This window comes from Bombina bombina, chromosome 4, assembly GCF_027579735.1.
Source record: "Bombina bombina isolate aBomBom1 chromosome 4, aBomBom1.pri, whole genome shotgun sequence".
Lineage (NCBI taxonomy): Eukaryota > Metazoa > Chordata > Amphibia > Anura > Bombinatoridae > Bombina > Bombina bombina.
In genome coordinates, this window is record NC_069502.1 from 1,125,093,177 (window position 1) to 1,125,119,943 (window position 26,767).

The 26,767-nt window shown below is 41.2% G+C and overlaps 1 protein-coding gene across 1 annotated transcript in view; it reads left to right on the forward strand.

The window, feature by feature from the left end:
* CENPF (centromere protein F) overlaps positions 1-26,767 on the forward strand; it is a 225,590-nt gene that overhangs the window by 133,659 nt on the left and 65,164 nt on the right. The window contains exons 17-18 of the mRNA XM_053712493.1: positions 18,461-18,613; positions 21,246-21,410. Of these exons, the coding sequence (XP_053568468.1) occupies positions 18,461-18,613; positions 21,246-21,410 (318 nt within the window). The remainder of the gene's footprint in view (positions 1-18,460; positions 18,614-21,245; positions 21,411-26,767) is intronic.

The window sequence follows — 26,767 nt, forward strand, 5'->3', positions numbered from 1 at the left end:
GGTTCCCAAAAAAGAGGGAACTTTCAGGCCAATCTTAGATTTAAAGATCCTAAACAAATTCCTAAGAGTTCCATCGTTCAAAATGGAAACTATTCGGACAATCTTACCCATGATCCAAAAGGGTCAGTACATGACCACAGTGGATTTAAAGGATGCTTACCTTCACATACCGATTCACAAAGATCATTACCGGTATCTAAGGTTTGCCTTCTTAGACAGGCATTACCAGTTTGTAGCTCTTCCATTCGGATTGGCTACGGCTCCAAGAATCTTCACAAAGGTTCTGGGTGCCCTTCTGGCGGTACTAAGACCGCGAGGAATTTCGGTAGCTCCGTACCTAGACGACATTCTAATACAAGCTTCAAGCTTTCAAACTGCCAAGTCTCATACAGAGTTAGTTCTGGCATTTCTAAGGTCGCATGGATGGAAAGTGAACGAAAAGAAGAGTTCTCTTTTTCCTCTCACAAGAGTTCCATTCTTGGGGACTCTTATAGATTCTGTAGAAATGAAGATTTATCTGACAGAAGACAGATTAACAAAGCTTCTAAATGCATGCCGTGTCCTTCATTCCATTCAACTCCCGTCAGTAGCTCAATGCATGGAGGTGATCGGCTTAATGGTAGCAGCAATGGACATAGTTCCCTTTGCACGTCTACATCTCAGACCGCTGCAATTGTGCATGCTGAGTCAGTGGAATGGGGATTACTCAGACTTGTCCCCTACTCTGAATCTGGATCAAGAGACCAGAAACTCTCTTCTATGGTGGCTTTCTCGGCCACATCTGTCCAGGGGGATGCCATTCAGCAGGCCGGACTGGACAATTGTAACAACAGACGCCAGCCTACTAGGTTGGGGCGCTGTCTGGAATTCTCTGAAGGCTCAGGGACAATGGAATCAGGAGGAAAGTCTCCTGCCAATAAACATTCTGGAATTGAGAGCAGTTTTCCATGCCCTTCTGGCTTGGCCCCAGTTAAGAACTCGGGGGTTCATCAGGTTTCAGTCGGACAACATCACGACTGTAGCTTACATCAACCATCAAGGAGGGACAAGAAGCTCCCTAGCAATGATGGAAGTATCAAAGATAATTCGCTGGGCAGAGTCTCACTCTTGCCACCTGTCAGCAATCCACATCCCGGGAGTGGAGAACTGGGAGGCGGATTTCTTGAGTCGTCAGACTTTTCATCCGGGGGAGTGGGAACTTCATCCGGAGGTCTTTGCCCAAATACTTCGACGTTGGGGCAAACCAGAGATAGATCTCATGGCGTCTCGCCAGAACGCCAAACTTCCTCACTACGGGTCCAGATCCAGGGATCCGGGAGCGGTTCTGATAGATGCTTTGACAGCACCTTGGAACTTCGGGATGGCTTATGTGTTTCCACCCTTCCCGCTGCTTCCTCGATTGATTGCCAAAATCAAACAGGAGAGAGCATCAGTGATTCTAATAGCGCCTGCATGGCCACGCAGGACTTGGTATGCAGATCTAGTGGACATGTCATCCTGTCCGCCTTGGTCTCTACCTCTAAGACAGGACCTTCTGATACAGGGTCCATTCAAACATCAAAATCTAACTTCTCTGAAGCTGACTGCTTGGAAATTGAACGCTTGATCTTATCAAAACGTGGTTTTTCTGAGTCGGTTATTGATACCCTGATACAGGCTAGGAAGCCTGTTACCAGAAGGATTTACCATAAGATATGGCGTAAATACCTATACTGGTGCGAATCCAAAGGTTACTCCTGGAGTAAGGTTAGGATTCCTAGGATATTGTCCTTTCTACAAGAAGGTTTAGAAAAGGGTTTATCGGCTAGCTCATTAAAGGGACAGATCTCAGCTCTGTCCATCTTGTTGCACAGGCGTCTGTCAGAAAATCCAGACGTCCAGGCCTTTTGTCAGGCTTTAGCTAGGATCAAGCCTGTGTTTAAAGCTGTTGCTCCGCCATGGAGTTTAAACTTAGTTCTTAACGTTTTACAGGGTGTTCCGTTTGAACCCCTTCATTCCATTGATATAAAATTGTTATCTTGGAAAGTTCTGTTTTTAATGGCTATTTCCTCGGCTCGAAGAGTCTCTGAGTTATCAGCCTTACATTGTGATTCTCCTTATCTGATTTTTCACTCAGACAAGGTAGTTCTGCGTACTAAACCTGGGTTCTTACCTAAGGTAGTCACTAACAGGAATATCAATCAAGAGATTGTTGTTCCATCCTTGTGTCCAAACCCTTCTTCAAAGAAGGAACGTCTTCTACACAATCTGGATGTAGTTCGTGCCCTCAAGTTCTACTTGCAGGCAACTAAAGATTTTCGCCAAACTTCTTCCCTGTTTGTCGTTTATTCTGGACAGAGGAGAGGTCAAAAAGCTTCTGCTACCTCTCTCTCTTTTTGGCTTCGTAGCATAATACGTTTAGCCTATGAGACTGCTGGACAGCAGCCTCCTGAAAGAATTACAGCTCATTCCACTAGAGCTGTGGCTTCCACTTGGGCCTTTAAGAATGAGGCCTCTGTTGAACAGATTTGCAAGGCTGCAACTTGGTCTTCGCTTCATACTTTTTCCAAATTTTACAAATTTGACACTTTTGCTTCTTCGGAGGCTATTTTTGGGAGAAAGGTTCTTCAGGCAGTGGTTCCTTCTGTATAATGAGCCTGCCTATCCCTCCCGTCATCCGTGTACTTTTGCTTTGGTATTGGTATCCCAGAAGTAATGATGACCCGTGGACTGATCACACATAACAGAAGAAAACATAATTTATGCTTACCTGATAAATTCCTTTCTTCTGTTGTGTGATCAGTCCACGGCCCGCCCTGTTTTTAAGGCAGGTAAATATCTTTTAAATTATACTCCAGTCACCACTTCACCCTTGGTTTCTCCTTTCTCGTTGATTCTTGGTCGAATGACTGGGAGTGACGTAGAGGGGAGGAGCTATATGCAGCTCTGCTGGGTGAATCCTCTTGCATTTCCTGTTGGGGAGGAGTTATATCCCAGAAGTAATGATGACCCGTGGACTGATCACACAACAGAAGAAAGGAATTTATCAGGTAAGCATAAATTATGTTTTCCCTATGGGATCCGGTAAGCCATTTTTATTACATAAAGAAAAAAAGGGCTTCACAAGGGCTTTTAAGACTGTAGACATTTTCTGGGCTAAAACGATTTATTTATAAGCATATTTTATACTTCATAGCCTTGAGGAATTATTTTAATCTTGGGAATTATGTAAAATAACCGGCAGGCACTGTATTGGACACCTTATTCTCTAGGGGCCTTCCCTAATCATAGGCAGAGTCTCATTTTCGCGCCTCTATTGCGCACTTGTTTTTGGGAAGCATGACATGCAGATGCATGTGTGAGGAGCTCTGATACATAGAAAAGACTTTCTGAAGGCGTCATTGGTATCGTATTCCCCTTTGGGCTTGGTTGGGTCTCAGCAAAGCAGATACCAGGGACTGTAAAGGGGTTAAATATAAAAACGGCTCCGGTTCCGTTATTTTAAGGGTTAAAGCTTTCAAATTTGGTGTGCAATACTTTTAAGGCTTTAAGACACTGTGGTGAAATTTTGGTGAATTTTGAACAATTCCTTCATACTTTTTCACATTTGCAGTAATAAAGTGTGTTCAGTTTAAAATTTAAAGTGACAGTAACGGTTTTATTTTAAAACGTTTTTTGTACTTTGTTATCAAGTTTATGCCTGTTTAACATGTCTGAACTACCAGATAGACTGTGTTCTGTATGTGGGGAAGCCAAGGTTCCTTCTCATTTAAATAGATGTGATTTATGTGACACAAAATTTAGAGAAAATGATGCCCAAGATGATTCCTCAAGTGAGGGGAGTAAGCATGGTACTGCATCATCCCCTCCTTCGTCTACACCAGTCTTGCCCACTCAGGAGGCCCCTAGTACATCTAGTGCGCCAATACTCCTTACTATGCAACAATTAACGGCTGTAATGGATAATTCTATCAAAAACATTTTAGCCAAAATGCCCACTTATCAGCGAAAGCGCGACTGCTCTGTTTTAAGAAAATACTGAAGAGCATGAGGACGCTGATGATATTGGTTCTGAAGTGCCCCTACACCAGTCTGAGGGGGCCAGGGAGGTTTTGTCTGAGGGAGAAATTTCAGATTCAGGGAAAATTTCTCAACAAGCTGAACCTGATGTGATTACATTTAAATTTAAATTGGAACATCTCCGCGCTCTGCTTAAGGAGGTGTTATCTACTCTGGATGATTGTGAGAATTTGGTCATTCCAGAGAAATTATGTAAAATGGACAAGTTCCTAGAGGTCCCGGGGCCCCCCGAAGCTTTTCCTATACCCAAGCGGGTGGCGGACATTGTAAATAAAGAATGGGAAAGGCCCGGTATACCTTTCGTCCCTCCCCCCATATTTAAAAAATTGTTTCCTATGGTCGACCCCAGAAAGGACTTATGGCAGACAGTCCCCAAGGTCGAGGGGGCGGTTTCTACTCTAAACAAACGCACCATTATACCCATAGAAGATAGTTGTGCTTTTAAAGATCCTATGGATAAAAAATTAGAAGGTTTGCTTAAAAAGATGTTTGTTCAGCAAGGTTACCTTCTACAACCAATTTCATGCATTGTTCCTGTCACTACAGCAGCGTGTTTCTGGTTCGATGAACTAGAAAAGGCGCTCAATAATAATTCTTCTTCTTATGAGGAGATTATGGACAGAATTCATGCTCTCAAATTGGCTAATTCTTTCACCCTAGACGCCACTTTGCAATTGGCTAGGTTAGCGGCGAAAAATTCTGGGTTTGCTATTGTGGCGCGCAGAGCGCTTTGGCTAAAATCTTGGTCAGCGGATGCGTCTTCCAAGAACAAATTGCTTAACATTCCTTTCAAGGGGAAAACGCTGTTTGGCCCTGACTTGAAAGAGATTATCTCTGATATCACTGGGGGCAAGGGCCACGCCCTTCCTCAGGATAGGTCTTTCAAAGCCAAAAATAAACCTAATTTTCGTCCCTTTCGCAGAAACGGACCAGCCCCAAGTGCTACGTCCTCTAAGCAAGAGGGTAATACTTCTCAAGCCAAGCCAGCCTGGAGGCCAATGCAAGGCTGGAACAAAGGAAAGCAGGCCAAGAAACCTGCCACTGCTACCAAGACAGCATGAGATGTTGGCCCCCGATCCGGGACCGGATCTGGTGGGGGGCAGACTCTCTCTCTTCGCTCAGGCTTGGGCAAGAGATGTTCTGGACCCTTGGGCACTAGAAATAGTCTCCCAAGGTTATCTTCTGGAATTCAAGGGGCTTCCCCCAAGGGGGAGGTTCCACAGGTCTCAATTGTCTTCAGACCACATAAAAAAACAGGCATTCTTACATTGTGTAGAAGACCTGTTAAAAATGGGAGTGATTCATCCTGTTCCATTAGGAGAACAAGGGATGGGGTTCTACTCCAATCTGTTCGTAGTTCCCAAAAAAGAGGGAACATTCAGACCAATCTTAGATCTCAAGATCCTAAACAAGTTTCTCAAGGTTCCATCGTTCAAAATGTAAACCATTCGAACAATTCTTCCTTCCATCCAGGAAGGTCAATTCATGACCACGGTGGATTTAAAGGATGCGTATCTACATATTCCGATCCACAAGGAACATCATCGGTTCCTAAGGTTCGCATTCCTGGACAAGCATTACCAGTTTGTGGCACTTCCGTTCGGATTAGCCACTGCTCCAAGAATTTTCACAAAGGTACTAGGGTCCCTTCTAGCGGTGCTAAGACCAAGGGGCATTGCAGTAGTACCTTACTTGGACGACATTCTGATTCAAGCGTCGTCCCTTCCACAAGCAAAGGCTCACACGGACATTGTCTTGGCCTTTCTCAGATCTCACGGGTGGAAAGTGAACGTAGAAAAAAGTTCGCTATCTCCGTCAACAAGGGTTCCCTTCTTGGGAACAATAATAGACTCCTTAGAAATGAGGATTTTTCTGACAGAGGCCAGAAAATCAAAACTTCTAAACTCTTGTCAAATACTTCATTCTGTTCCTCTTCCTTCCATAGCGCAGTGCATGGAAGTAATAGGTTTGATGGTAGCGGCAATGGACATAGTTCCTTTTGCGCGAATTCATCTAAGACCATTACAACTGTGCATGCTCAGTCAGTGGAATGGGGACTATACAGACTTGTCTCCGACGATACAAGTAGATCAGAGGACCAGAGATTCACTCCGTTGGTGGCTGTCCCTGGACAACCTGTCACAGGGGATGAGCTTCCGCAGACCAGAGTGGGTCATTGTCACGACCGACGCCAGTCTGGTGGGCTGGGGCGCGGTCTAGGGACCCCTGAAAGCTCAGGGTCTTTGGTCTCGGGAAGAATCTCTTCTCCCGATAAATATTCTGGAACTGAGAGCGATATTCAATGCTCTCAAGGCTTGGCCTCAACTAGCAAAGGCCAAGTTCATACGGTTTCAATCAGACAACATGACGACTGTTGCGTACATCAACCATCAGGGGGGAACAAGGAGTTCCCTGGCGATGGAAGAAGTGACCAAAATCATTCAATGGGCGGAGACTCACTCCTGCCACTTGTCTGCAATCCACATCCCAGGAGTGGAAAATTGGGAAGCGGATTTTCTGAGTCGTCAGACATTTCATCCGGGGGAGTGGGAACTCCATCCGGAAATCTTTGCCCAAATTACTCAATTGTGGGGCATTCCAGACATGGATCTGATGGCCTCTCGTCAGAACTTCAAGGTTCCTTGCTACGGGTCCAGATCCAGGGATCCCAAGGCGACTCTAGTAGATGCACTAGTAGCACCTTGGACCTTCAAACTAGCTTATGTATTCCCGCCGTTTCCTCTCATCCCCAGGCTGGTAGCCAGGATCAATCAGGAGAGGGCATCGGTGATCTTGATAGCTCCTGCGTGGCCACGCAGGACTTGGTATGCAGACCTGGTGAATATGTCATCGGCTCCACCATGGAAGCTACCTTTGAGACGAGACCTTCTTGTTCAAGGTCCGTTCGAACATCCGAATCTGGTCTCACTCCAACTGACTGCTTGGAGATTGAACGCTTGATCTTATCAAAGCGAGGGTTCTCAGATTCTGTCATTGATACTCTTGTTCAGGCCAGAAAGCCTGTAACTAGAAAAATCTACCACAAAATATGGAAAAAATATATCTGTTGGTGTGAATCTAAAGGATTCCCTTGGGACAAGGTAAAAATTCCTAAGATTCTATCCTTTCTTCAAGAAGGTTTGGAGAAAGGATTATCTGCAAGTTCTTTGAAGGGACAGATTTCTGCCTTGTCTGTGTTACTTCACAAAAAGCTGGCAGCTGTGCCAGATGTTCAAGCCTTTGTTCAGGCTCTGGTTAGAATCAAGCCTGTTTACAAACCTTTGACTCCTCCTTGGAGTCTCAATTTAGTTCTTTCAGTTCTTCAGGGGGTTCCGTTTGAACCCTTACATTCCGTTGATATTAAGTTATTAGCTTGGAAAGTTTTGTTTCTGGTTGCAATTTCTTCTGCTAGAAGAGTTTCAGAATTATCTGCTCTGCAGTGTTCTCCCCCTTATCTGGTGTTCCATGCAGATAAGGTGGTTTTACGTACTAAACCTGGTTTTCTTCCGAAAGTTGTTTCTAACAAAAACATTAACCAGGAGATAGTCGTGCCTTCTTTGTGTCCGAATCCAGTTTCAAAGAAGGAACGTTTGTTGCACAATTTGGATGTAGTTCGTGCTCTAAAATTCTATTTAGATGCTACAAAGGATTTTAGACAAACATCTTCTTTGTTTGTTGTTTATTCTGGTAAAAGGAGAGGTCAAAAAGCAACTTCTACCTCTCTCTCTTTTTGGATTAAAAGCATCATCAGATTGGCTTACGAGACTGCCGGACGGCAGCCTCCTGAAAGAATCACAGCTCATTCCACTAGGGCTGTGGCTTCCACATGGGCCTTCAAGAACGAGGCTTCTGTTGATCAGATATGTAAGGCAGCGACTTGGTCTTCACTGCACACTTTTACTAAATTTTACAAATTTGATACTTTTGCTTCTTCTGAGGCTATTTTTGGGAGAAAGGTTTTGCAAGCCGTGGTGCCTTCCATCTAGGTGACCTGATTTGCTCCCTCCCTTCATCCGTGTCCTAAAGCTTTGGTATTGGTTCCCACAAGTAAGGATGACGCCGTGGACCGGACACACCTATGTTGGAGAAAACAGAATTTATGTTTACCTGATAAATTACTTTCTCCAACGGTGTGTCCGGTCCACGGCCCGCCCTGGTTTTTTAATCAGGTCTGATAATTTATTTTCTTTAACTGCAGTCACCACGGTATCATATGATTTCTCCTATGCAAATTTTCCTCCTTTACGTCGGTCGAATGACTGGGGAAGGCGGAGCCTAGGAGGGATCATGTGACCAGCTTTGCTGGGCTCTTTGCCATTTCCTGTTGGGGAGGAGAATATCCCACAAGTAAGGATGACGCCGTGGACCGGACACACCGTTGGAGAAAGTAATTTATCAGGTAAACATAAATTCTGTTTTTAAGAAAATATTTCCCATATCTGACAACATGCGGGACTCGTGACAGTTCCTAAGGTGGAGGGAGCTATTTCTACTCTGGCTAAGCGTACAACTATACCTATCAAAGACAGTTGTGCTTTCAAAGATCCTATGGATAAAAAATTAGAGGGTCTCCTAAAGAAACATTTTGTTAATCAAGGTTTTCTTCTCCAACCTATTGCATGCATTGTTCCTGTAACTACTGCAGCTGCTTTCTGGTTTGAGGCTCTAGAAGAGGCTCTCCAGGTGGAAACTCCATTAGAGGATATAATGGATAGAATTAAGGCCCTTAAGTTGGCTAATTCTTTCATTACAGATGCCGCTTTCCAAATGGCTAAATTAGCGGCAAAGAATTCAGGTTTTGCCATTTTAGCACGCAGGGCGTTATGGCTTAAGTCCTATTCGGACCTGCACTGAAAGAAATTATTTCAGACATCACTGGAGGGAAAGGCCATGCCCTCCCTCAGGATAAAACAAATAAGATGAGGACCAAACAAAATCATTTTCGTTCCTTTCGGAACTTCAAGGGTGGTCCTGCTTCAGCTTCCCCTGCAGCACAAGAGGGGAATTCTGTCCAATCCAAGTCAGTCTGGAGACCTAACCAGGCTTGGAACAAAGGTAAACAGGCCAAGAAGCCTGCTGCAGCCTCTAAGACAGCATGAAGTGGTAGCCCCCGATCTGGGACCGGATCTAGTAGGGGGCAGACTCTCTCTTTGCTCAGGCTTGGGCAAGAGATGTTCACGATTCCTGGGCTTTAGAAATTGTGTCCCAAGGATATCTTCTGGACATCAGACTCCCCCCCCCAAGGGGGAGATTTCACAATTCTCAATTGTCTGCAAACCAGACAAAGAGAGAGGCGTTCTTACGCTGTGTAGAAGACCTACATACCATGGGAGTGATTCGCCCAGTTCCAAGAGCGGAACAAGGGCTAGGTTTTTACTCCAACCTGTTTGTGGTTCCCAAAAAAGAGGGAACTTTCAGACCAATCTTGGATCTCAAAATTCTAAACCAATTCCTCAGAGTACCATCTTTCAAGATGGAGACTATTCGGACTATTCTTCCTCTGATCCACTAGGGTCAATATATGACTACCGTGGACTTAAAGGATGCGTATCTACACATCCCTATTCACAGAGATCATCATCAATTCCTCAGATTCGCCTTTCTGGACAGGCATTACCAGTTTGTGGCCCTTCCCTTCGGGTTGGCCACGGCTCCTAGAATTTTCACAAAGGTGCTAGGGTCCCTTTTGGCGGTTCTAAGACCGCGGGGTATAGCAGTGGTGCCTTATCTAGACGACATCTTAATTCAGGCGTCGACTTTCCAGCTAGCCGAGTCTCACACGGACATCGTGTTGGCTTTTCTGAGATCTCACGGGTGGAAGGTGAACATAAAAAAAGAGTTCTCTCCTCCCTCTCACAAGAGTTTCCTTCCTAGGGACTCTGATAGACTCAGTAGAAATGAAAATATTTCTGACGGAGGTCAGAAAATCAAAACTTTTAATCACTTGCCAAGCTCTTCATTCCATTCCTCGGCCATCAGTGGCTCAGTGTATGGAGGTAATCAGACTTATGGTAGCGGCAATGGACATAGTTCCTTATGCCCGCCTACACCTCAGACCACTGCAACTATCTATGCTCAAACAGTAGAATGGGGATTATGCAGATTTATCTCCTCAACTGCATCTGGACCAAGAGACCAGAGATTCTCTTCTCTGGTGGTTGTCTCAGGACCACCTGTCTCAGGGAATATGTTTCCGCAGGCCATAGTGGCTCATAGTAACGACAGATGCCAGCCTGCTAGGCTGGGGTGCAGTCTGGAAATTCCTGAAAGCACAGGGCTTATGGTCTCGGGAGGATCTCTCCTCCCGATAAACATTCTAGTACTGAGAGCAATATTCAATGCGCTTCAGGCGTGGCCTCAGCTAGCTGCGGCCAAATTCATCAGATTTCAGTCGGACAACATCACGACTGTAGCCTATATAAATCATCAAGGAGGAACACGGAGTTCTCTAGCGATGATGGAGGTAACCAAAATTATCCGATGGGCGGAGGATCACTCTTGCCATCTCTCAGGAATCCATATCCCAGGGGTAGAGAACTGGGAGGCGGATTTCCTAAGTCGTCAGACTTTTCATCCGGGTAAGTGGGCGCTCCATCCGGAGGTATTTGCCCAGCTGACTCAGCTATGGGGCACACCAGAATTGGATCTGATGGCGTCCCGACAGAACGCCAAACTTCCACGTTACGGGTCCAGGTCCCAGGATCCCCAGACGGTACTGATAGATGCTCTAGCAGTGCCCTGGTCCTTCAATCTGGCTTATGTATTTCCACCGTTTCCTCTCCTCCCACATCTGGTTGCCAGAATCAAGCAGGAGAGAGCTTCGGTGATTCTGATAGCGCCTGCGTGGCCACGCAGGACTTGGTATGCAGACCTGGTGGACATGTCGTCTGTTCCACCGTGGACTCTGCCAATGTGGCAGGACCTTCTTATCCAAGGTCCGTTCAAGCATCCAAATCTAATTTCTCTGAGACTGACTGCTTGGAGATTGAACGCCTGATTCTATCAAAGCATGGTTTCTCTGAGTCGGTCATTGATACCCTGATTCAGGCTAGAAAGCCTGTCACCAGGAAAATCTAGAGATTCTGAGTTATCTGCTTTACAGTGTGACTCACCTTATCTTATTTTCCATGCAGATAAGGTGGTTTTACGTACCAAACCTGGATTCCTTCTTAAGGTTGTTTCTAATAGGAATATCAATCAGGAAATTGTTGTTCCTTTGCTGTGTCCTAATCCTTCAAAGAAGGAACGTCTGTTGCACAATCTTGATGTGGTTCATGCTTTAAAGTTCTACTTACAAGCAACCAAAGATTTCCGTCAAACATCTTCATTGTTTGTTGTCTATTCTGGTAAGCGGAGAGGTCAAAAGGCTACGGCTACCTCTCTTTCTTTTTGGCTGCAAAGCATCATCCGTATGGCTTATGAGACTGCTGGCCAGCAGCCTCCTGAAATAATTAATTCTCATTCTACTAGAGCAGTGGCTTCCACATGGGCTTTTAAAAATGAGGCTTCTGTTGAACAGATTTGTAAGGCGGCGACTTGGTCTTCGCTTCATACTTTTTCCAAATTTTACAAATTCGATTCTTTTGCTTCTTCGGAGGCTATATTTGGGAGAAAGGTTCTACAAGCAGTGGTGCCTTCTGTTTAAGGAACCTGTCTTGTCCCTCCCTTCATCCGTGTCCTAAAGCTTTGGTATTGGTATCCCACAAGTATGGATGAATCCGTGGACTCGATACATCTTACAAGAGAAAACAGAATTTATGCTTGCCTGATAAATTTCTTTCTCTTGTGATGTATCGAGTCCACGGCCTGCCTTGTCTATTTAAGACAGGTAGTATATTTTTATTTAAAAACCACTGCACCCTATAGTTTCTCCTTTTTTTTTCTCCTAGCCTTTGGTCGAATGACTGGGGGGTGGAGCTAAGGGAGGAGCTATATAGACAGCTCTGCTGTGGGTGCTCTCTCTGCCACTTCCTGTAGGGAAGGAGAATATCCCACAAGTATGGATGAATCCGTGGACTCAATACATCACAAGAGAGAGAAATTTATCAGGTAAGCATAAATTCTGTTTTTTCTTTTACATTCTGCAAGATGTCTCAATCTGATCCTGCTTCAGAAGTATCGCTGAAACTTTGCTGCCTGACATCGTTTCTACCAAAGCTAAGTGCATTTGTTGTAAAATTGTGGAGATTATATCTCCTAATGTCATTTGTATTAGTTGTCATGATAAACTTTTACATGCAGATAAAGTGTCCATCTGTAATAGTACATTGCTGGTTGCAGTTCCTTCAACTTCTAATGTACATGATATACCTATGAATTTTAAAGAATTTGTCATTCACTTCTCATTCAGTTGATGGAGTTTCAAATGACCGACAACATAATGAATTATCCACCTCTGGTGAGAATCTATCTGATTCAGAAGATCCTTCCTCAGACATTGACACTGACAAATCTACTTATTTATTTAAAATAGAGTATATGCGTTCTTTGTTAAAAGTGTTAATTACTTTGAAAAATGAGAAAGCTAGTCCTCTTGATATTAAAACCAGTAAACGTTTAAATGCTGTTTTTAAACCTATTGTGGTTACCCCAGAGGTTTTTCCTATTCCTGATGCTATTTCTGACATGATTTTTAAGGAATGGAATAAGCCAGGTACTCCTTTTAATCCTTCTGCAAGGTTTAAAAAATTGTATCCTTTACCAGCGATTGCAATAGAGTTTTGGGAAAAGATCCCCAAAATTGATGGGGCTATTTCTACTCTTGCTAAACGAACCACTATTCCTATGGAAGAGAGTACTTCCTTTAAAGATCCTTTAGATAGGAAGCCTGAATCCTATCTAAGGAAAGCCTTTTTATATTCAGGTCATCTTCTTAGGCCTGCAATTACTTTGGCTGATGTTGCAGCTGCTTCAACTTTTTGGTTGGAGAATTTAGCGCAACATGAATTGGATTCTGACATATCTAGCATTGTTCGCTTACTGCAACATGCTAATCATTTTATTTGTGATGCCATTATTGATATTATCAAAATCGATGTTAGATCCATGTCTTTAGCTATTTTAGCTAGAAGAGCTTTGTCGCTTAAATCTTGGAATGCTGATATGACATCTAAATCTAGATTACTATCTTTCTTTCCAAGGTAATAATTTATTTGGTTCTCAGTTGGATTCTATTATTTCAACTGTTACTGGGGGGAAAGGAGTTTTTTTGCCTCAGGAAAAAAACCTAAAGGTAGATCTAAGGCTTCTAATCGTTTTCGTTCCTTTCGTCAAAATAGGGAACAAAAACCTAATCCTTCCCCCAAGGAATCTGTTTCCAATTGGAAGCCTTCCTCAAATTGGAATAAATCCAAGCCTTTCAAGAAACCAAAGTCAGCCCCTAAGTCTGCATGAAGGTGCGGCCCTCATTCCAGCACAGCTGGTAGGGGGCAGATTAAGGTTTTTCAAGGATATTTTGATAAATTCTGTCCAAAATCAATGAATTCAGAGCATTGTCTCTCAGGGGTACAGAATAGGATTCAGAGTAAGACCTCCTGTGAGAAGATTTTTCTCTCGCGCATCCCAGTGAATCCAGTAATAGCTCAGGCTTTCCTGAAGTGTGTTTCAGATCTGGAGGTTTCAGGGGTAATCATGCCGGTTCCTTTTCAGGAACAAGGCCTGGGGTTTTATTCAAATCTATTCATTGTCCCAAAGAAAGAAAATTCATTCAGACCCGTTTTACATAACGATTCAAAATTTTCAGATCCAAGAGTACCAACTTTCAAGATGGTAACTATAAGGACTATTCTGCCTTTTGTTCAGCAAGGACATTATATGTCTACAATAGACTTGCAGGATGCTTTCCTTCATATTCCAATTCATCCAGAACATTTTCAGTTCCTGAGATTCTCTTTTCTAGACAAGCATTACCAATTTGTTGCTCTTCCATTTGGCCTAGCAACAGCTCCAAGAATCTTTTCAAAGGTTCTGGGTGCCCTACTATCTGTAATTAGAGAACAGGGTATTGCAATGTTTCCTTATTTGGACGATATCTTGGTACTAGCTCAGTCTTTACGTTCTGCAGAATCTCACACAAATCAACTTGTGTTGTTTCTTCAAAGACATGGTTGGAGGATCAATTTACCAAAAAGTTTTTTGATTCCTCAGACAAGGGTCACCTTTTTAGGTTTCCATGACTCTGTCTCTAACAGACAAGAGACATTTGAAATTGGTTGCAGCATGTCAGCACCTTCTGTTTCAGTCATTCCCTTCAGTGGCTATGTGCATGGAAGTTTTAGGCCTCATGACTGCAGCATCGGATGCGATTCCTTTTGCTCGTTTTCATATGAGACCTCCAGTTTTGCATGTTGAATCATTGGTGCGGGGATCATTCAAAGATATCACAATTAATATCCTTAAATCCCAATGTTCGACACTCTGACGTGGTGGTTAAATCACCATCGTTTCGTTCAAGGGGCCTCTTTTGTTCGGCCAACCTGGACTGTGATCACAACAGATGCGAGTCTTTCAGGTTGGGGAGCTGTCTGGGGATCTCTGACAGCACAAGGGGTTTGGAAATCTCAAGAGGCGAGATTACCAATCAATATTTTAGAACTCTGTGCAATTCTCAGAGCTCTTCAGTTTTGGCCTCTGTTGAAGAGAGAATCGTTCATTTGTTTTCAGACAGACAATATCACAACAGTGGCATATGTCAATCATCAGGGTGGGACTCACAGTCCCCTAGCTATGAAAGAAGTATCTCGCATACTTGTTTGGGCGGAATCCAGCTCCTGTCTAATTTCTGCGGTTCATATCCCAGGTGTAGACAATTGGGAGGCGGATTATCTCCATCCATCCGGATGTGTTTTCTCAGATTGTTCAGATGTGGGGTCTTCCAGAAATAGATCTGATGGCTTCTCATCTAAACAAGAAACTTCCCAGATACCTGTCCAGGTCCAGGGATTCTCAGGCGGAAGCAGTGGATGCGCTTACACTTCCTTGGTGTTAACAAGTGTATCTTCCCGCCTCTAGTTCTTCTTCCAAGAGTGATCTCCGAAATCATCATGGAACAAGCATTTGTGTTGCTGGTGGCTCACAGGTTTTGGTATGCGGATCTTGTTCGGATGTTCAGTTGCCAACCTTGGCCACTTCCGTTAAGGCCGGACCTACTGTTTCAAGGTCCGTTTTTCCATCAGGATCTCAAATCATTAAATTTGAAGGTATGGAAATTGAACGCTTCTCTGACTCGGTAATTTATACTATGTTACAAGCTCGTAAATCTGTCTCTAGGAAGATTTATTATCGAGTTTGGAAGACTTAAATTTCATGGTGTTCTCATAAATTCTCTTGGCATTCTTTTAGAATTCCTAGAATTTTACAGTTTCTCCAGGATGGTTTGGATAGGGGTTTGTCTGCAAGTTCCTTGAAGGGACAAATCTCTGCTCTCTCTGTTTTATTTCACAGAAAGATTGCTAATCTTCCTGATATTCACTGTTTTGTACAGGCTTTAGTTCGTATTAAGCCTGTCATTAAATCAATTTCTCCTCCTTGGAGTCTTAATGTGGTTGGTTTTGAAGGCGCTACAGGCTCCTCCTTTTGAGCCTATGCATTCTTTGGATATTAAACTTCTTTTGTGGAAAGTGTTGTTCCTTTTGGCTATCTCTTATGCTAGAAGAGTTTCTGAGCTATCTGCTCTTTCTTGTGAATCTCCTTTTCTAATTTTTCATCAGGATAAGTCAGTTTTGTGGACTTCTTTTGAATATTTACCTAAGGTTGGGAATTCTAACAACATTAGTAGTGAAATTGTTGTGCCTTCCTTATGTCCTAATCCTAAGAATCCTTTGGAAAAATCCTTACATTCTTTGGATGTGGTAAGAGCTTTGAAATATTATGTTGAAGCTACTAAAGATTTCAGGAAGACTTCTAGTATATTTGTTATATTTTCTGGTCCTAGGAAAGGTCAGAAGGCTTCTGCTATTTCCTTAGCCTCTTAGTTAAAGCTTTTGATTCTTTCAGCTTATTTGGAGTCGGGTCACGCCCCGCCTCAGAGAATTACAGCTCATTCTACTAGGTCAGTTTCCACTTCATAAGCTTTTAAGAATGAAGCTTCAGTTGATCACATTTGCAAAGCAGCAACTTGGTCCTCTTTGCATACATTTTACTAAATTCTACCGTTTTGATGTATTTGCTTCTTCTGAAGCAGTTTTTGGTAGAAAAGTTCTTCAGGCAGCTGTTTCAGTTTGATTCTTCAGCTGCTGTTTTAAGTTTTTCTTTTTCTTCATAAGAATATCTTCTATTTGGGTTGTGGATTATTTTTTCAGCATTTGGCTGTTTTTTTCTTTCTATAATTTAGATAGAGCATATCATCATTTTAAAAAAACTTTCCAATTTACTAATGTAACTTCATTCAACTGCTTTACCAAGCTTGCACTTTCCAATGTATTCAGCGATAAGGATCAATGCCTCTTCAATACCCCTTACCGTAAGAGTGTTAAAGCAAATCATCTAAAAAAGCTCAGACTGCAATATCTTCCAATATATATAGTTAAGCTTCAATATTTGGTCACAGTTAATAGTAAATCGCCCAAGGAGGGTGAAGTTTAAAACATAAAAAGTTGTATTTTAAAAACATTTACAGACACAAGGATCCTTGATGCCTTATAATGTGTTTCGGGCTTAGATTTGCGCTTTCTCAAATATCTTTCAGAAAGTTCAAGTCTAAGTGTGAAACGCATTAGATGGCAAAAGAAAAATTCTCTTGGTATCCTTGAAGGAGCAGCAGTGCACTACTGGGAGCTAGCTAAACACTTCGGAAGAACCCCTGACAACAGGCATATATGTGCAACCACCAATCACCAGCTAGTTCCCGGTAGTGTTTTGTTGCTCCTGAGCCTACCTATTCATGCTTTTCAAAAAAGGATACCGTAAGCACCAAGCAAATTAGATAATAGAAGCTAATTGGAAAGTTGTTTAAAATTGCTCTGTCTAAATGAAAGTTTAATTTTGATTACACTGTCCCTTCAAATCAAACCCCCTGACCCTGTGTTCCCTCTATTATCCACATAACCACATCAAACCTAACACAAAAACCAAAGTTTTGCAGCACCATATCTGCATTTCCACATCAGACTCAACTCAGACCCGGGATCCTGCAGCCCTTAATCACCACATGGACCTTTCAGTGCATAAAAATTTAAATGAAGACTGAGCTGGGCTTGGCTTTTTATACTTGCTGACAGGACACCATTTTTGTGCTTTTTTCCCTATAGCTTACCACAAAGCCTTACAACATCAACTGAGTTCATCACTTTTTTTTATAAATATTACTTCCCGACAGCCAGGCAGAAATGTAACAACCCCCCCACACACACCCACACCAACCAAAGGACCTAATTAGTGTGGTACATTTACATGTCTCTTTTTTGTTATTTTTTTATTTGAAAGCCCTTTTAACTTCTAACTTCAGGGTGCTTGACAACACTACACATGAGCACCACTACCCAAAAGGAAAAATAAAACATGTGCTTGCCCCAATTCTTCATCTTCTGGTGGTGCAGTTACGGAAATGCCACACACCCCTTTCTTATTGTTGTACAACACTGCAACATTTAGATTAAAGAAATAATTATGTTGTCTTATACTCAAAATGTCTTAAAACTGACTTGTCCCAGATTGCTAGTCACTAAAATATTGCACGTTTAAAGCAAATTATTTTATTTGTCAAACAAATCTTTATACTTTTTTACCCATCTGACTTTAAAATTACTGCTTAGACCAATGGCTGTAAACTTGCAGTTTCAGTATTGTCTTAGTCCAACATGTTTGTATGTTATCCTTGTTGAGCTGCATCTAATATATATTCCTTATTTTTAATTTTCTAGAAATGTAACTATAGGAAGTAGTTTAGAATCTCTGACTTCTCCTACACAAAGACCCATGCAAAATTTTAACATTTTAGGCAATCTTTCTTCCATCCCAACTGGGAGTGTGATTTCCTCAGCGTCTTCTATAGCTTTTCTATAACCAGTACTTATGTACGTACAATAGGCAAAACAGCTATTTCAAATAACAAAATAATACTAAAGGAACTAATTGTAAACCGTTTAATACACTCCAGCAGGTTAAATTGAACATTGGAAACACATTAAAGGGGAGAAAGCAATCACATTGTACATTGTTCCTTTAAAGCTATTTAAATTTGATCTAAGGCAGCTGTATCAGTTGCGTATTCTCTACTAATGCTGTTTGGCTGATAGGTACTGCTTACTAATGCTCATTTGTTATGATGTAAATACAAACAAACAAAAAAACATATTTTAAATTCTTCTTTCTTATACATTATAAAACATTTTTGAGCTTATTTAAATGGTGGCTTACTTATTTTGTCATTGTTTGCCCTAATATTCAATCTGTTAAAATGCAGGTTGGGGAGTTAGAAGAAAAATGCACTAGTCTGCAATGCAAATTACAGGATGCTGATCTGCAAGTCAAAACTATTCAAGAGGAGATTGCTTTGGAAAGGACGATTCTTGATGAGAAAATGCAAGCAATTACACAACAATATCAGGAAGGCTATGTAAGTATCACCAATCACCAGCTAGTTCCCAGTAGTGCATTGCTGCTCCCAAGCCTGCCCCTGCATGCTTTTAAACAAAGAATACAAAGAGATGGAAGTAAATTTGATAAAATAAATAAATAGAAAAGTCTCTTAAAATGGCATGCTCTGTCTGAACCATAAAAGTTACATTTTAACTTCCATGTTCCTTTAAGGATTCCCTGCAGATTATTCAAAAAGAAGACAAAGTTGCTGTCCTAAACTTAACCCTGTGTTAACTAAATAGATCTTTTCCCATACTTCTTAGTTCATGTACTTAGTTAGACATTAAACACATAATCATGTGCTCTTTAATGTGGAACTTTCAAAACAGAATAATTTAATTCTCAGATGTGCTTATTGGATAAACAGTGGATTCTGCTCGGTACCAGCAGTGTTCTGCGGCTCATGAGCAGTACTTCTACTGTGCGTTATACTCTTTTGTGTGTGTTAAACACACAGTTGAGTAGGGACATTGGTCTTACAATGATATGTTGTTACAAATTTAGACCGTGCAATTTTTTAATTATTATGGCCCTATAATGCAGTTAATCAGGAGGGAAAAATGAATTAATGGATAATCAAGACTAGAAAAAGGGAGGCAAGGAGTATCTAAATAAATTAATGATGAAATTCTGAGAGGACCTGAAACAAGTTAAATTTAATTAACAGGGCGACTAGTTGCCTGAAAAAAATAAATTATAGTGGGGTAGGAAGGGGCGCTGAACCGCAATCTGGAAATGTATATAACTTAAGACCTTTGCATTAATTTATATTTAGTTGGGGTAGAGAATACCAATATTAAATCTTATATGAGGTGTGATGGTAAAATAAAATAATATAATAATCTTCTATCTTTTAGTTGGGGTAAAGAATACCAATAATGAGTTCAAGGTGTGATGATAAAATAAATTAGTATAATAATCTTCTATCTTTTCAGTGGTAATATAATGTGTGCTGCGTAGAAAGCTACTTAGTGAAAGTGTTAATGAAAGTGTTAATCTTTTAGTTAGGGTAGAGAATACCAATAATATAAGGTTCAGGTGTGATGATAAAATTAAATAGTATAATAATCTTCTATCTTTTCAGTGATAATATAATGTGTGCTGCGTGGAAAGCTGCTTAGTGAAAGTGTTAATGAAAGTGTTAATCTTTTAGTTAGGGTAGAGAATACCAATAATATAAGGTTCAGGTGTGATGATAAAATTAAATGGTATAATAATCTTCTATCTTTTCAGTGATAATATAATGTGTGCTGCGTGGAAAGCTGCTTAGTGAAAGTGTTAATGAAAGTTAAAACATGCTCATTTCTCCTTGTTTATGTAAGGTTTAAAAAAAAAAAAAATTAAAACGCGAGAGTAAATAGGTTTAAAAACTAGTTGCCTATTGTGCTGTACATGGCCTTTAATAGCTTCACTTCCAAACTTCATCCTTTTCAAGGAACATGAATGAAAACACTCTCTCTTTGCTCTATAAAACACAAGCACAAGGAAAATATAAACAGTTTTGCGGTGCTTAAGGCACTATATGGCCCATTTGATGATTCTGGGAGGGCAACTGAAGCCTTTTTAATCTTGGTCAAGTTTATCCATGTCCTAAACCATGAATATGTGTTTTATCTATTATGTGAGAGACCGTGAATGATTAAAAAGGCTGTGTACAACACTAGTGGGTTTGATTATATGAGGTGGGCTGTGTAAGAACCATATAGAATAGACAAAATTTGAATTGTTTAAAAAGATAGATAATCCCTAATTCCTTTATTACCCATTCCCCAGTTTTGCATAAACAACACGGTTATATTAATAGACTTTTTACCTCTGTGACCACCTTGTAGCTAAGCCTCTGCAGACTGCCTCCTTTTCACAGTTCTTTTGACAGACTTTCATTTTAGCCAATTAGTGCAAACTCATAAAAACTCCACAGGAGTCGGCACAATATTATCTATATGGCACACATGAGCTAGCACTGTCTAACTGAACAACTGTCAAAATGCACTGAGAAAAGAGACGGCCTTCAATTGCTCAGTACAAACACCAGTTTGGGCCTACCTACCGAGCAAATTTGATGATGAAAGTAAATTGGAAAGCTGTTTAAAATTGCATGCCCTATATAAATCATGAAAGTTTAATTTTGACTAGACTGTCCTTTAAAAGACTACTAAATACAGTAGAATTGAATAATTCACACGCATATAAAAAAAAAGACAAATGATTTAACACCTACTTTTAATTTCAAATGAGCAGCGAGTGGGTTTTTTTTCCTGGCAAATTTATTTTTTTCCCAAGTGTGTAAATAAGACTGTGTACAATTGATAATGGAGGTAAATTGGAAAGTGTCTTAAAACTGCATGCTCTATCTAAATCCTACACGTTTTTGACTTGTGTCCCTTTAAAATAACTGCTGGTGCATTTATTGGAAATAGCAAGTGCTTTAGATTTCTAACTCTGTTGTGTTTCATGAGCAAATCAAATTGACTATACGATTTCTTAATTTAAAAGAACATTAGCTTGATCATAATACACTGTTCAGTGTTGTACTGAATGTCACTAGTTTTAAGAAATAGTCCTCTAATGTTCTGCATTTTCTGAGAAGATTATTATGTTCCCTTCAGGCTCAGCTGATTGCTGTGTCATCAGAAAACGATGAAATGAAATTGATAATTGTAAACCTTCAGTTGGAATTGGAAGTGCAGACAAAGAGGGCAGTGGAATTTCAGGAACATCAACTTCAGATTGGTTCAGATCAGCGTTCTCTGCTAGATGACATGTCCACAAAGGTAAGCAGGAAGTTTCTCTGACACTTTCTAAATACATTTTTTACAACCGTAATCTGGAACCAGATTAGACCTGTGCACAATAAAGGAAAACCTTGTGGTGTTCAACATTATTGTGGGAGTAATGTTAGAAATAAAAGTCCCTCTACTTGCACGCTTCTGTTTGCATTTAGGTTTGCACACATTTCTGTCTTCCATGGAAAACATGGTTCATTTTCACTTTCTGTAACAGTAGGTTGCTCTACCCTGAAAACCAAATGTAGGGGCATCGCACCTTTTCAACTAAGATTAATTTTTTTAAATTTATAAGTGTTGAGCAATTTTTACATCTAATAATAAACAATACTTGTTTGTAGAGTTACTGCTTAGATATATGGGGTTTGATATTATTATTACATAGGACTACATGATATTTTTTATATTTGTTTCCTAAATTCTGACAATCAGTTATGAGATAATCAGACTTTAGTGTTCTTGACTTGTATCAGAATCATAAAGATCTTTTGTGAAAATGTCCAGCATCCTTGTTCAAGGACATATACAGTATGTGAAAGCTTACTCTCATATGTCACAGATACATGGCTCTGTACAAACATGCCAGTTTGTTGATGCTTGTGTTACCATCCTGTTATGGTTGCATGCCTCAACATCCAACATTCACAACCATAATCGCTGGAAGAGGAATTCAGCTCTCTTCTAAGTGTTCAAAAACTACTTGCCAAAGATCAAAACAGTGATCTTCACTCTTGCAACTTCTTAACGCATATAAAACTTCCATATAAATTCAATCAAATAATTGGCTGGGTATGAGCTGACTTTCTTTACCTACATAATGGCTGTGAATCCTTAATATTATCAGAATAAAAGAACCTAAAACCTGAATGATAAATGTTCAGAATGACTGCAAATGTTTGACATGATTTTACATATTTCTTTTTAAAGACACAATGACTCCATGGATAATCATCCTTGTGGGATTTCACCTCCTGGTCAGCAGGAGGAGGCAAAGAGCACCACAGCAGAGCTTCTATATATAGCTCCTCCCAGCCCCGTCATTCTCTTTGCCTACGTTAGTGATAGGAAGAGGTAAAGTGAGGTGTTAGAAAAGATTCTTCAATCAAGTATTTATTATTTTTAAAGTAGTGCCAGAGAGTGCTGCTTTGTTCTGGGGTGTAGCCGTAGTCCATATCAGTCTCTTCAGTAGAGCTTTTGGTGGCTTTAGAGCAATAGGAACTGGTGGGACATAATTCTCACTGCGCCTCCTATACATTGATGCTGCCCTTCTCCTAACAGCCTAAGCAAAGTTAACTCAGGCTTTTTGATTTCCACAGGGCTATGTGAGGGAGAGGACCTCCTAAACCTGCTGAGCTGCCCTGCTGTCGGGCAGAATACAGAGGTAAGTGCTGACTTTGTTTTTATTCTGGGAAACATTAATCTCTCAGAGGCAAGTGGGCACTTTAACCGTTTTCAGGTTACAGAGATCCTTGTGTAGGGACATCTATCTCTCTGGTTAATAGAGGGTAATGGAGGACAGCTATGGTACAGGTACTAGGGCTGGGAAGCTCATTTTTATTGTTGGTGGTGTTTTTTTTTCTTTCCTATCGGGTTAAGTTAGAGATTTGAGCAATAGTAACTTCTATATTGTTTTTTCCTATTGTGTTCAGTATGGACTTAGGAACCGTGGAAAATGTTACTTGCTCCATGTGTTTGTATGCCAATGTGGAACCACCAATTCCTTTTTGCCCCTCGTGTATTGAGAGGGCTTTAAGTTATAAAGAGAGAATTTTTCATGATCAAAATTTTTCTAAGACGGATGCTTCTCAGGACTCTAATGAAGAGGGCCCGTGTATGCCGCAGCTTTCTCCCCAAGAGTCCCAAACTTTAGTGCCCGCTCAAGCAGTGCTCTGTACTTCAACTCTAGCTCCTGCTGGAGTTACTTTAAAGGACATAGCTACAGTTGTGTCTTCCACAATTTCTGATGCGTTGTCTCTTTTCCTATGCTACAAGGCAAGCGTAAGAGGAAAGACAACCATGTTATCAGTGAGGTTTCTGATGCCATGGTGGCAGTCTCAGAGGTACCCTCCCAGGAAACTGAGATGGAGGGTATAGAGATTCTGTCAGAAGGTGAAATTTCAGACTCAAAGTTCATTGCCTTTGACTGATTCAGAGGTTGTCTCTTTCAGATTTAAACTAGAACACCTCCGCCTGTTACTCAGGGAGATTTTGGTTACCTTAGACGATTGTGATTCTACAGTAGTGGTCGCTCAGGCGAAATCGAGTAAATTGGACAGATATTTCGGAGTTCCTACTTACTCAGATGTTTTTCCAGTTCCTAAGCGAGCTTCAGAGATTGTTTCTAAAGAATGGGAGAGACCAGGTATTCCCTTCTCTCCTTCCCCTATTTTCAAAAAGATGTTTCCTATAGCTGAAGCTAAACAACAAAAAAGTATTGGTGCACATCCAACCCCTTAAGTCAACATATTTATAGCATATTTATATATACTTCTGTCTGCTAAATATACTTACATAGTTCAAATAAGATTGGGGTAAACATCTCGCAATAATATTGACTTATATTTATGCTGCAAAAATTGCCTATTAAATATGCTTTTAAATTGAAATAAAAACTTCTGTCTGCTAAATATACTTACATAGTTCAAATAAGATTGGGATAAACATCTCACAATAATATTGACTCATTTTTATGCTGCAAAAAATTGCCTGTTTAAATTTAAATAGGGATCTGAGTCACACAATATGATCATATTCTGCTAAGCCAGTCACCACTTACAAGGTGTCCCACGATAGACAGGTCCTAACACTAATCAGTTTCCACACTGCAGCAAATCATGTCTACACAGAGTAAAACTCCCTAGCTTTATATGTATACCACAGTTATACTGTCTGGGACACACCTGGGCTGGGTGGTGTGCATTAACCAAAAAGGGGGGGGGGGGGGGGATTTGGTCAACTCCTGTCATACTCTGCAAGGGAGCAGGTTCAGGAGTAAGGAGCTGTTGTGCAGAGGTGTCAGGTTTTGGGGTTAATGTTGTGTTTTGTCTGCGTGAGTCTTTCCTTTTAGGCATAATTAAACAGGTACAATGTTTTAGGAAATAAAGGAGAAGGTTTTATTTATAGGATAAAGCAATGTAGAGATATGCAATTAGATAAGACAAAGTCTATAGGTTGTAGTATTAGGCAGACTGGAACAGTGAAATAACAGGCAGGAATGCAGAGCTTTGTAATAACAAGCAGGGTACTTGCATATGCTTTAGAACTGTATAATAACAGGCAGGAATTCAGAGCTTTGTGTAACAGAGAGGATATTTGCATATGCTGAAGACTTGAACTGTGTAATAACACGTAGGAAAGCAGCGCTTTGTAATAACAAGCAGGATACTTGCATATGCTGTAGAACTGGAACTGTGTAGTATCAGGCAGGAAAGCAGGGCTTGTATAACAGACAGGATACCTGCATATGCTGAAGACTGGAACTGTATAATAACATGCAGGAATGCAGAGCCTTGTAATAACAAGCAGGATACTTGCATATGCTGTAGACTGGACACAGTTGTAATAAACTGGAAACTTGCATAAACGGCAAACTGGTACTTTAAGGAAACTTGCATAAACTGCAAACTGGTACTTTAAGGAAACTTGCATAAACTGCAAACTGGTACTTTGTAGAAACAAACAGGAAACTTGCATAAACTGCAAATTGGAACTTTGTAGAAACAAAGAGGATACTTGCATAGACTGCAATTTGGAACTTTGTAGTATCAGGAAACAAGCAAGCAAAAGTACCTGAGTCAGTCCTTAGGAAAGAGAGTTTTAGGCAAGATCAATTGCCAGGAAATCAGTCCCAAAATGAAACACAGTGCAAAGGGATTATCCAGAAGAGTAGTCAGTAATTGAAGCAGAAATCAGGAACCAGGAAATCCAACAAATCTGTATTTCACACAGGATACAGGAGCAGAGAGTCTTTCAGAGTATAACTCTTAATGTCCAGGCACAGAATTGCAAACAAACCTCCCAGATAAAGCAGGCTGCTGATTAAATGATTTGTTTCAGCTGGCAAGCAGGTGGAGCCAGAGAGCCAAAGTTGCAGCAAACAGAAAAACACAATATTCTTTTCCTGTGATCAAGCCATCTGGTGGCATAGTGGTAAAACAGGCTGGGAAAGAACATCAGCAGAAATAGAGACAGGTCCCAGGTTCAATTCCAGGCTGAACCATGACAGTACCCCCTCCTCAAGGACGACCTCTGGGCGGACCCAGCAGTCTCGTATAGCATCAGATCTTTAATACGTACCAGAGTGCCATCAGAGGCATATGTACAATCAGGGGGTATTTTCTTTTTTGAACGGTTCTTCAGGAGAGGATTCTCGGGACTGGAATTAGTATAGAGGGCCCCAACAGGACTGATCTTTGGTTTCTGTGCAGTTCTAGGCTTGTAGGTTCTGGAGTGGTGGGTCTGAGGTAGAGGGTGGTAAAGGACCTTTTGACCGAACAGCAGTTTGAAGCACTGTCCCTCCAGTGTCAGAATCAGTATCATCTTCAATGGTTGAATAGTTAGACATTCCTTCTGGAAAGCACAAAGATAAGAATGTAGCTGGGTCTGGTAGGAAAATCTCTGGATTCGTAGTACTAGGATTCTGTGGATGACATGTTAGTACTTCACAGGAATCAGAGTCTTTGAAAGGTGCAGTCCTAAGCTGATCAAATTGGGGATGTAAAATAAAACCCATGCAGAGCTCATCTCCAGAGGAATCCGAAGTGGGATCACAGTTTGACTTCCTCTCTGTAGCCTTTCCATTTGATGACTCAGGATTTAGAGGTGGAGACCGTGGATCAGACTTCTTAGGGGGTCTCACTGGACAATAGGATATTACATGCCCAGTAGCTCCACAATAGAAACCTAAGCCATTATTTCTCCTGGCCATTTCATCAGTGGTAAGAGGGGTTGAAATCCTCCTTTTGATTGATAAGGATACAGCCTTTGGGGTAGTGGGCACAGGAGTAGCAGTGCCAAACCCCAAATTTTGTTTATTGAAAAAGTCTTTCAGGCTATCCTGTAAAGTCTGGAATCCTGCAGTGAAATCTTGGATAAGTGACTTCAATGCATCCGGAAGAGATTTTAGAAGTTGGTTAAGTTGTAGTAGATGAGAGTCCACAGACACAATTCTCTCTGACACTTCAGTCAAAGAGTGAATCACCTCTGCAAGCTCCAATTTAAGGCCTTGACATTCTGTCATACTCTGCAAGGGAGCAGGTTCGGGAGTAAGGAGCTGTTGTGCAGAGGTGTCAGGTTTTGGGGTTAATGTTGTGTTTTGTCTGCGTGAGTCTTTCCTTTTAGGCATA